The 11,516-nt window shown below is 39.6% G+C and overlaps 2 protein-coding genes across 2 annotated transcripts; one reads left to right on the top strand and one right to left on the bottom strand.

Moving 5' to 3' along the window:
* Nucleotides 1-50: 50 nt before the first annotated feature.
* Nucleotides 51-3,654, top strand: LOC120743401. Its single transcript, XM_040047020.1, has 4 exons — nt 51-1,092; nt 1,335-1,490; nt 1,789-1,881; nt 2,315-3,654. Exons 1-4 carry the CDS (start codon nt 76-78, stop codon nt 2,636-2,638), a joined length of 1,590 nt encoding a protein of 529 aa, XP_039902954.1. The 5' UTR covers nt 51-75; the 3' UTR covers nt 2,639-3,654.
* A 273-nt stretch (nt 3,655-3,927) lies between these two features.
* LOC120743393 (GTPase IMAP family member 8-like) lies at nt 3,928-7,485 on the bottom strand (the record flags this gene model as incomplete). Its single annotated transcript, XM_040047011.1, has 1 exon — nt 3,928-7,485. A coding segment is annotated over one exon (1,653 nt), but the record flags the coding sequence as incomplete, so codon positions are not given.
* Nucleotides 7,486-11,516: the final 4,031 nt, after the last annotated feature.

The raw sequence follows: 11,516 nt of genomic DNA, 5'->3' as shown, positions 1-11,516 counted from the left end.
TCTCCTAATTGGAAATGTCAGTGGTTTACATGTTGATTCTCACTAACTGTGCTTGTGCTTTGTTCTCAGACCACCATGGCTGGTTCAACACCTGCAAGACTGAAGGTGATTTTAGGAGAGAACAACATTGAAAAGCTGACTCTTCCAAATGGCATCCCAGAGTCACTTGAAGACCTTCTCTGCACGATAAAGACTACCTTTGGGTTAAAAGGTAACTTCAGACTGCAATACATGGACCAAGACTTTGGCAACGACTTCTTCAATCTGAATTCTACCACCGGACTTCGGAATTTGGGGACAATTAAAGTGATCCACCAGCAAACAAATCCACCTTTGATCAGTGCCGATCAGTCCACTTCATCTCTGTCTCTTTCATTTGAGTCTGATGACGGTATTTCGGTGGCATCAAATGACACAATTATCCTCTCATCCCCTGAATCTATGTCATCTCGAACACAACAGTGGCCAGAAGACTTTGCAATTCCCCAATTTTCATATGACACAGAGCTACAGCTAGAGAGGGGGAATACTGAGTACCGTGTGAGCCAAAAAATGTTGACTTTAAGCGCCCGAATGCTGTCTGATATCCTGAAAAGAGTTGCAGAAGAAATTTACCGTTACAAGGCCTATCCAGAGGATGCACATTTCTGCGCAGCTGCAGAGGCCCTTATCAAAAAGCACCCATGTTTGAAAGAACCTGGATCATTCAATGGCTGCTACGGTTGGAAACAACGACTGAAGTACAAAATGGCAAACTACAGGACCCAGCTCAAATTACAGGGGTGTCCAGAGCTGTGTGTAAACTCACTGAAATCTAAAGCTACTACAGATGCTTTCCCTGCTAAAAAAGTGAAGAAGCCAAAACGTTCTGAAGCTAACTTTTATCCATCCTTTCCTACTGGTGAGACTCTGGACAGCATGGAAAAAGTGAGACTAGAACTTCTGACAGAGATCGGGATAAGGGACAATGAAAGGGTCATCGCAGACAAAATGGCTAACATGTTTGCCTACAGACGACATGAGGTGGTAAACCAAGAACCAAGCATTCAGGAACTGAAGGACAGATGGCCTGCACTCTTCACACAGAAAGAGGTAAGAATGGAACTGAAGTGATCGAAGTCTGTATGCTTCAGGATTTATTGCAGTTAACTTTCATGAATCGGTCATAACTTGATGTGGTTGAGATTTTATAACACTGAACTTAATGAAAGAATTTACATTTTGAATTTCCATATATGTTATACTTTTTGGGATATAGACATTTTGGCATACAATCAGTTTCAGCATTTTGTTCCATAATACAATATCTACTGTCATTTGTGTTTTGTTTTTAGATAAATACAGAGTTCCAGAGGCTCATGGCTGTTCCTCTTGAGTGGAAGTTCATGGCCCAGTTAGACATGCACTCAAGTCAGCTGATCAAAGTCATACGTGCCAAAGGAGGAGCAACACGCCAAGAGATTGCGAACATCATGGACACATTGGACCAGGTAAATCTGTACCATCAAACAAGATACTTCGTAACTAAGAGGGCTGTCAAAATATATCTGAATCCTTCATAAAGACAATATGGGCAGGCCAATGCTAGTCATGGCTTTCATATGCATGAATGTTTTTAGCGACTCAAAAAATACACCACTGAACTCATCCCCTTTTCTTTCTGTAATGAATCTCTGGGCTTGTGAATTACTGTTTTTAAATAAAGTACATGTAAGTTGAGCAATAAGAGTAAGGATGTCTGTCTTATGAAATGTAGAGTTTAAAATTAATCAACATTTGTTGTTCTAGACTGTGGACATTAATCATCGGAGGGAATGTGTGCTGAAAGCCCTCACCATCTTCCTGGGAGAAGATGCAGATGGCCTGATCAAGGAATACCTTGTAAGTTTCAACAGTTTGTCAGCACATCTTGTCAAAGGGACACAAAAAAAGTTAACTGTTAGAACAAACATAACACGTGAACCATAGTTGGATTGCTGACATGTATTTATTATCATGACCATATTGGACATTATGTAATTCCCAGCAACAACACATTACATATTGGATTGACTTTGTTTTAAGTAAGACGGGCTTACTTGATTATTTAAGTTCAAAGGAATAGTTTGACATGTTGGGAAATCTTATCTTTCTTGCTTACAATTTGATTAGAGTCAGATTGATACACCCCTCTCTGCTGTTTCTGGTGTGTGATGACACCCAGCCAAGAAATAGCCCAGCACATAACACATATTGGTACATCACCCAAACACTTAATCACAGTAAGAAGTGAGGCTAATGATGATTTGTGTTTGTGTCTTGTACCCCTCTGTAGGACTGTGGAGCAGATGATGTTCAGAGGGACCTGGAGGAGGTCACCATGGCAGTGTATGTGATTCGGAAGGAGGGGGAGGGACTGCAGGAGCCACCTGAAGACATTGGCATTGTCATTGAGGGTGTGGAAGTGTTGCATGAACTAACTTCGGTTGCCTCAGCTTGTGCCCTGCTTCTAGGTTTGATCTATGCACTCAACCTAGCTTATCCAAAACCCTTTCGCTTCACTTTTGAAGTGCTCCAAAAAATCTTCATGCAGCTTGATCAGCACAAGATGTCCCCCAAAGTCCAAAATCTGTATATCAAACTTCAAAGCTCCCAGTAATGGCACAGAACAATGACCAACAAATGGCCTTGTGCCATAATGCGAAGGAACAACTGTGTTTGGACATATAGCATGTAAAATATGTAGTCTCTTTTGGATGTTGGGCCTTTTTTATGCTCCAAGAGACCTCAAACCCCCATATTTTGTGCTTTTATACATACTTTGTATGGTATTTTTATTTATCTTTTAATTTTTTTTCAGACATATTTGCCTTCGTTTCAAGGGAAAGGTTGCATTTCAGGTTTGATGTGCTCAGTTATACAACAAACTATTGTGACATTCTAAAACTCTAAAGGAGTGTTTATATTTTTTCATCCCCATTGGTCAGCTACACTGTTCAGATATTTATTCATTGGCTATAGCTGAAGAGAAGTTTCTGTATACTCTTAGGGCACTTTTTCATAGTTGACACTATATGTGTTGAGATTGATATTTGTGTAATACTGTGTTGCACTTTACACCTTGATGACAACTTTGTGGTCCTACTAAGCGTTACTTGCATTTTGTGCATATGTGTTTTAAAAAGGACAAATGTGTAATGTGTTTGACCAAAAGCTGTGTTGGTTGCCATAAAGGTAATACTTTATTACATTTATACAATAAAGCATTTAAAAAAAAAAACATTGGATTTTGAATTTTTGAAAAATATTTTCAGCCAACTTAAAATTTTGATTTAAGCTTTATTAAACAAACTAAAATTTCATTTTAGAGTCACTACAAAAAGTAATTTACACTAAACCACATTATTAGGTTAGCAAAGAGCAATATTTTACTTTTGGGTTATGCAAATTATTGGGTTGGAAAAACTGAAAACTTTAAGTTGAAATGTCTTAATTTTAAGTTGGATTAATGCAAAATGTTTATTTGACAACAATTAATTTATTAAGTACATGTAACTTAAATCAGTTGTGTTAATCTAATGTATTAACTTCATTTCAAAGAACTTAATTAAATTTGGTGTTACCAATTGAAATAATTCAATTAAGTTGGTTCAACTATTTTCTTTTTTCAGTGTAGAAGCGGTCTTTACTGTCATGTGACAAACCTTGCAGTCTGCTGGCTGCAGCTTCTTTTACAGTTTCTCCTCTGACAGCACAAGAAAGCAAACTCACCATGCTTTAAAACATAATTTACATCATCTGAGATTCTCACTGAGAGAGAAAAATTCAAGGATGTCCCCAAACTAACATGATCAATAATAATTAATAATTAGTTTGCCAACTGGACTGCTTTCTTTCCCCTTCAAATGGTCCCCCACAGGTTTTGTATACTTAGGGATATTTATAACTCCAAAATTTAAACAAATGTATAAAGCAAATTTTGTCCCTCTGTTCGAGAAGGTAAAGCAGGATTTGGAGAGATGGAATTCCCTACCCGTTTCCTGGCTAGGACGTATAGCTTTGATTAAGATGAATATTTTGCCTCGACTGTTACATCCTTTTCAAATGATTCCAGTTATATTTTCAAATAGGGTGATGAAGGATCTGAATGGCTGGTTTAGCTCTTTTACATGGAGTAGTATGAAGCGCCTTGAGGCGACTTTTGTTGTGATTTGGCGCTATATAAATAAAATGGAATTGAATTGAATTAGAATTGAAGTAAACGTAGACCAAAACTTAAGATGGCTACACTGCAGCTCCCAGGTTCAGTAGGGGGTTTAGATTTACCAAATATTAGAACACATCAATTGTGTACTCACATGTGCTATATTCATGACTGGGTCACAAATAATTTACACTCTACCTGGTTGGGGATTGAAACTTCTCTTTCAAAATATCCATTAAGGGACTTACTGTTCTTTAAGAACTTTAAAGATATTAGATTGAGCTGTGATAATCCAGTCACACTTAATACACTTAAGGCCTGGTGGTCAGTATGTCGAATTGAGGGAAGGTTGAAGTTAACATCTGTGTTTACCCCTATTGTGAATAATCTTGACTTTCAACCTGGGATGTTTGATATAGGTTTTAAGGAATGGAAGAACAAAGGAATTCACAGACTGAGGGACTTATTCTCCGACCAAATGGTTGAGAAATATTCTCTCCCCAAACAAGACTTTTTCCGTTACTTACAGATAAGGCATTATATCTTGCATAGTACTAACTTTAGTGAGAGTCATGAAGTCTCTCCTGTTGAAAAATTATTATTTTTAACAGACAAAGAGGTACCTGTGAAGATATTTTATAAGGCTTTATATTCTGTACCTTCAGTGATGTCACAGAGGCTTAAAGGCACATGGGAAAAGGAGTTAGGTATAGCAATTGATGATGAAGAGTGGAAAGATGTCTGGAGTTATGCCAAATCAATCTCCGTTTGTAATCGTACCAAAGCAATACAGTTAAAAATCATACACAGAATGCATATATCCATATTTCGCAGACATCAATATAATCCTACCCTTTCACCCATGTGCCTCAAATGCAAGACAGAAATTGGTACCCTAACTCACAGCTTCTGGTCATGTTTGAAATTGCAAGAATATTGGTCTAATGTGTTATCTGAAATGGAGAAGATTTTCGGTTGTGAACTGGAGATGGACCCTCTGTCTCTCATACTGGGCCTCCCCAGCCGGCGGTTAATATCCAAGAATAATAGGAGATTGTACTGTGTTCTCACCTATGCGGCGAGGAAGAATATACTACTCCAATGGATTCATGAAAAAGCACCAACTATTAAAGGTTGGCAAAGAGTAGTGTTGGATCTAGTGCCATTGGAATATCTTACATGTGTACTGCACTCAAAAACAGACCAATTCTTTAAGGTGTGGGAACCATAATTGAATTATGTGGAATCTGATGTCTCTAATATTATGTTACAAGGATTCTCTTGAGTGTTCAAACTGCAACATACTACTGGGACCACAGGTATTGTACTGTATTCTCTCTTTATTTATTTATTTTTATTGTTTAGATGGACCTGAGCTGGTGTTTTGTGCTTAGTTATCAGTCTGTTTGTTTGTTTGTTTTATTCGTTTTTGTTTGTTATTTATTTATTTATTTTCGGTTCTGAATTGTACACTTTATTATGTTATGTAATTATGTACTATTTGTGAAAAAAGGAAAAAAAATATTAATTAGTTTTAATTCAATCCAATGAAAATCAAATAGGATAATAAAAATGATCATACTGATAAAGACTTGTGAATATTGTGTTAATGGTGTGACTTGAACGAGCTGCTGCTGAGTGATTATTCATCACTGTGTAATACACGCCTGCTTCCTGACTTTAGCAGCAGTAGTACGACCCAATCCAGCTCCCACTGCAGCTCCTGCTGCCAGACCCAGTCCAGCTCCCACCAACAGTCCCACTGGACCGGCTGCAGCTCCCACGATAACTCCAAGAGTAAGCTCGGTGCCAATCGCAGTACCGACTCCAGCACCGACTCCAGCAGCAGCTCCAGCAACAGCTCCAGCAACAGCACCAACCCAGCTGCCCCGAATAAACTCGTTGTTTCTTTTTGCTTCATATCTTGCTTCAGTGGCCATTAGCCCAGGCCTTTTCTTCTGACGTTGCTCCATCTCTTTGGTTATAGCATTCTCTGCATTCTCCAACATCCGGTTGGTGTAGCAGCTTCCTCCGTTTCCCTGAACCATTATGTTGACCTTCTCGAGCAGCTCTCTGACCTGAGCAGGATCTCTGCTTCTGTTGTTAAAAACATGATATCCTCCTTCACACTGACGGACTAAGTCACGGAGAGCTGGAGTTTTCATGATGAATTCTTCTATGGAGACATTCAGATCATCTACATGTGTGAACAACGCCATGGTGTAACGAGCTGCTTCGTCCCCAAACACCTCCTGGAGGATTCTCACTGTTTCTCCTTCTTCATCTATAAATATGTTTGGCTGGATCACAACCAGGAACACATGAGGACCAGGAGCAGCCAATGAAATGCATTTGTTGATCTCCATGTTCACCTGGCCTAAGGTGAACACAGTGTGAAACAGGCCTGGAGTATCAACTACAGCCAGGGTCTGAAAATCAAATAGAGCTGCTTCCTGCTGACACTCTGATGTCACTGAGGCAGGAGATGAAGCTGATGCGGTTTTAAAGGCTTTTCCTCCCAGGATGGTGTTTCCTGATGAACTCTTCCCAGCTCCAGTTTTCCCAACAACAACAATCCTGAGGTCTGCTTCTGCTTTTCTCATGGCCTCCTCAGCCTGTCTGAACATCTCGTTTATATAGCAGCTTCCTCCGTTTCTCTGAACCATGGTGTTGATCTTCTCCAGCAGCTCTCTGACCTGAGAGCGATCTCTGCTTATGTTGCTAGGGTTAGGGTTGTTGTTAGGGTTGTTGTTAGGGTTAGGGTTGTTTTTAAAAACATGATACCCTCCACCACACTGACGGATAAAGTCATGAAGATCTGGATCTTCCCTGATGAAATTTCCTATAGTGACTCCCCCACACTCCAGGTCATCTCCATGTGTGAACAAGGCCATGGTGTATCCTGCTAAGTGGACTCCAAACATCTGCTGAAGGATTCTCACTGTTTCTCGTTCTTTCTCTGTGAATCTGTCCACACGGATCACAACCAGGAACACATGAGGACCAGGAGCAGCAAAGAAGATGGATCTCCTTATCTCTGTCTTTATCTCCTCTTCAGTTTGAACATTATCAAAAACACCTGGAGTATCGACCACAGCCAGTTTTTGACCTTCAAACTCTCCCATTTCCTTCTGACACTCTGAAGTTACCGATTTCGGAGATAGTTTAGATTCAAAAGCATCCTCTCTTCCTAAGATGGTGTTTCCCGATGCACTTTTTCCAGATCCAGTTGTTCCAAGAAGCACCATCCTTAGGTCTGGTTTCTCTTTTATCTCTTTCTTTTGTGGTTCCTCTGACTCTGTTTAAAGAAATTAGTCTTAATACAGACAGTGGAAAAATGTCAGTCTTATTTTACTGGATCTCAGTGCAGCATTTGATACAGTTCACCACAACATATTACTCAAACGACTGGAGAACTGGGCAGGTCTTTCAGGAACTGTACTAAACTGGTTCAAAACATACTTAGAAAACAGGAAATACTTTGTATCAATAGGTAACTTCACATCTGAGCAGACAAGTATCACATGTGGAGTTCCCCAAGGTTCCATCTTGGGACCCCCTCTGTTTAACATTTACATGCTCCCACTGGCACAGATTATAAAGAACAACAAAATAAACTATCATAGCTATGCAGATGACACACAAATATATATCACAATGTCACCAGGAGACCGAGGCCCTGTACAGGCTCTTGGTAAATGCACTGAGGAAATTAATGACTGGTTGTGCCACAATTTTCTCCAGCTAAACAAAAACAAAACTGAGGTAATAGTCTTTGGTGCCAAAGAAAAACGATTACAGGTCACCAGAGAACTTCAATCTATACACCTAAAAACCACAAACCAGGCGAGAAATGTGGGTGTAGTGATGGATGCAGACCTAAACTTAGAAAAACCCATTAAGACAATAACAAAATCAGCTTACCACCTCAAGATTATATCAAGGATAAAAGATCTGATGTCTCAACAGGACCTGGAAAAACTAGTCCATGCATTCATCTTTAGTAGGCTTGATTACTGTAACAGCATCTTTACAGGTCTACCTAAAAAAATCAGTGAAACAACTACAGCTCATTCAGAACTCTGCTGCTCGAGTTCTCACTAAGACTAAAAAAGTGGACCACATCAGTCCAGCTCTGAGGTCTTTACACTGGCTGCCTGTCCGTCAGAGGATAGACTTTAAAGTTCTGATGCTGGTCTATAAAGTTCTGAATGGTTTAGGACCAAAATACATCAGTGAGCTCCTGACCCAGTATGAATCTTCCAGATCCCTCAGGTCATCTGGATCCGGTTTTTTTTTATCAGTTCCCAGAGTCAGAACCAGACACGGAGAAGCTGCATTCAGCTTTTATGCTCCTTATATCTGGAACAAACTCCCAGAAAGCCTCAGATCAGCTGAAACACTCAGTTTATTTAAATCCAGGTTGAAGACTCACCTATTCTCAGTTGCATTTGAATAAAACACCAAATCCGCACTTAAGCTTAAATTTCAAAACTTACATTTTAACTACTGATTTTATCTACTGTTCTGATTTTATCTGTTTTGATTTTATATCCTGTTTTGTTTGTTTGTTTGTTTGAATCAATTCTAAATCATGCTTTTTATTTGTTTTTGTTTTTAATGTCTCTGTAAAGCACTTTGAATCACCTTGTTGTTGAATTGTGCTATATAAATAAACTTGCCTTGCCTAGAGAATTTCATTGATTTCATCACATTTTGCGACTGAGGACTAAGTCACAGTAAAGCCACATCCGCAGTTTGAACACGTGTTTGACCTCCTTCCTGATTTCCATTTTTTTGTACTGTAACATTTCCATAACGTCTCAAGCACCAGACATTTTGTTCTCACCAAGGTTTATTTAGGAGGTACAGAAAAACAGGCCAGGATAAGGCACTTCCGGGTTGGGAATGGGCCCTGACCGTCGTCTGCACTTATGCGCCGAGTGGCGGTTCAGGGTACCCAGCCTTCTTTGAGTCCCTGGGTGGGAAAGACTCACTGGCAGTTATCCCAACTGGCCCAAGCAGTTATTAGGTTTAGGGGAAGTCACTTTTTCACACAATATTTATGTATTGATCAAACTTATATTTTGATTTGTCTTTAATTAAGAGTAAAATGCTTTATTATTATGAAATGGAGAAAAGTTGTGTTTTAGCACTCTGATAATTGTTAATCGCGTAAGAATATTAAGATCTTTAACTGTCTTAGCTGTGATGTAGAGGTGGCCCTATATCTGCCCCAGGTCACACCACACATCATATTGCATATTTTTCTATTTAAAAGAAAACATCTGGATGTGAGTCTGTAAAGTTTCTCAAACATTCAAAGTTCAAGGAGAGCGAGGCTCGTGTGGCCTTCCCACTGACAGTTTGTTTTTCACAGACAATCACAGTATCAACGTTACATTTTTGTCTGACTTCATTAAATATACTTCATTTATTGTACAACAAGGTGATTCAGGAAATGGAGCTGCTGCATCTGTCACTAAAAAGACACCAGAGATCAAACTTTGAGTTTTAAACATGTCTCCTCGTCAGAAAAGTCGATCTGATCATATAAACATTAATCTGCCAGTGATAAGAGAAGCTACAAAGGTTTGTACTTGCTCTCTCTACATGTTGATTGTGAAAACAAAGTCACTTCTGTCAAAAGTGTTGAAATCACATTTCCTCCTCATGTCATCTACAAAGTGCTGCCATCGAGGGTTTTTTCTTAAACATTTGACGGTTAATGTTTACGCTGGTTGTTTTACTCGTGTGTTTAGATCATATTGTACAATAAAAACTACAGAAAAACATCAACTATTGTAAAAACAAAGGAAACCAGTGAGAGGAAAGGATCAAAGAAAGCTAAAACCTAACAAAGGTAAAGTGAGTGTTGAGTCTTATTACTCTTAAATTAACACTAATTTTCTAGATTGCTATTTTTAAATGTACTTGCCGAGGCGCTTGTATTTGCTGGCCATGTTCGTCTTTTACTGTTGATGTGTGGTTTGTGTCTCTGTTGAATAGTTTCCTCTTTATTACACCACAATTTGAGTCTGCTGTTAACGCCTCAATTTGAATAGTGACATTTTAATAGGAGGAAACAGAAGCAGTTAGTTGTTGGTTGCACATCAGCAGTTGTGTAATTTAGCGATGTCATCTGTGTGTGGTACATGACTTCTGTAGTGTGTGTGCAGCAAAGCGCAAAGCCTGTTATATACAGCCATTTTTCTGCTGCTGTTACAGATCTTTGTGAAGAGAAAAGAGAAGTGAGACACACAGAGCAGCAAGTTTCACTGCGTTTGTTTTACTTGCAGGGAAGCGAAAGCATACACAGTGAATGTCTATGCTCGCCGGGACAGTCCTGCAGGTGCTGTTCCACTAAAGTTTGGAACAGGTCATTTATCCCTGAATGCTCTTGGTCAAAGATAGTGAGCTACTCTAATGCTTAAATCACAGTGCCATTAGACTTAATGTTACAGTCACTCAGTAGCAACACTAGGACCCACATTTCTTAATCCCTGCTTATTTCCTCCCTAACCAGGGGTCCCTCACACTTCTTAAATACATTTACAAGGAACTTAGGTTTAGAAATCAAATGAACAGCTCTAAGGTTCTTTTTTAAGAAAGGGTAGGATGGTCCCCTCACTGTCTCTAAATGAACAGTGCACCGTGAGGTCAGTTTATGATCATTAATATGCAAATTCTTATGACCACTGGTGTAGGAGTGTTTAGCTTATTTTAGAGTTTAGAAATGTGTTATCATAGAATGTAGAACTATTGTAGAGACACTGCCCTCAATATAATAAAGGCCTCACTGTGTCGTGAACTTAGGAGTAGATTGTAGGAGACCCCTCCCCCACTTGAACTGTGAAAGTAAAACAGAGAGGAGTTAATGCTGAGTGGAAATTTCCTAGAGGATGTTTGGGTGGGGGGTCTCAACATTTGTAACTGGATAACTGTGGTCTGGAAGGGAGATGGGTTTTATGACCTCTAGGGAGTCACCTACACCCACAGTGTTTTAACTGTCACGCACACACATCCACACGCACACTCACTCATGTGCACTCACACATACACACAGGTATGCGTACACAGTCACACACGAGCACTCACATAGACACGCGGGAACGCGCACATGTAGGCATTCATGTGCTCGTGCACATAGACACAGACAGAGTTTGCAGCACACCGTAGGGGGTTTTATGATGGGGACAGCCTCTATAAAGCTGGCTGTAACTAACAAAGGGGTGAAGATTTGGAGAGGGACACCGGCCTCGTCTTCCCTTCTAGAAGTGCATGCTTAAATGAAGATGAGTAAAGATGAGTAAAGATGAATAAAGGTTTTGTG

Source organism: Simochromis diagramma, unplaced genomic scaffold (genome assembly GCF_900408965.1).
Source record: "Simochromis diagramma unplaced genomic scaffold, fSimDia1.1 OVJJ01000417.1, whole genome shotgun sequence".
Classification (NCBI taxonomy): Eukaryota; Metazoa; Chordata; class Actinopteri; order Cichliformes; family Cichlidae; genus Simochromis; species Simochromis diagramma.
This window is presented reverse-complemented; position numbering and strand designations above follow the sequence as displayed.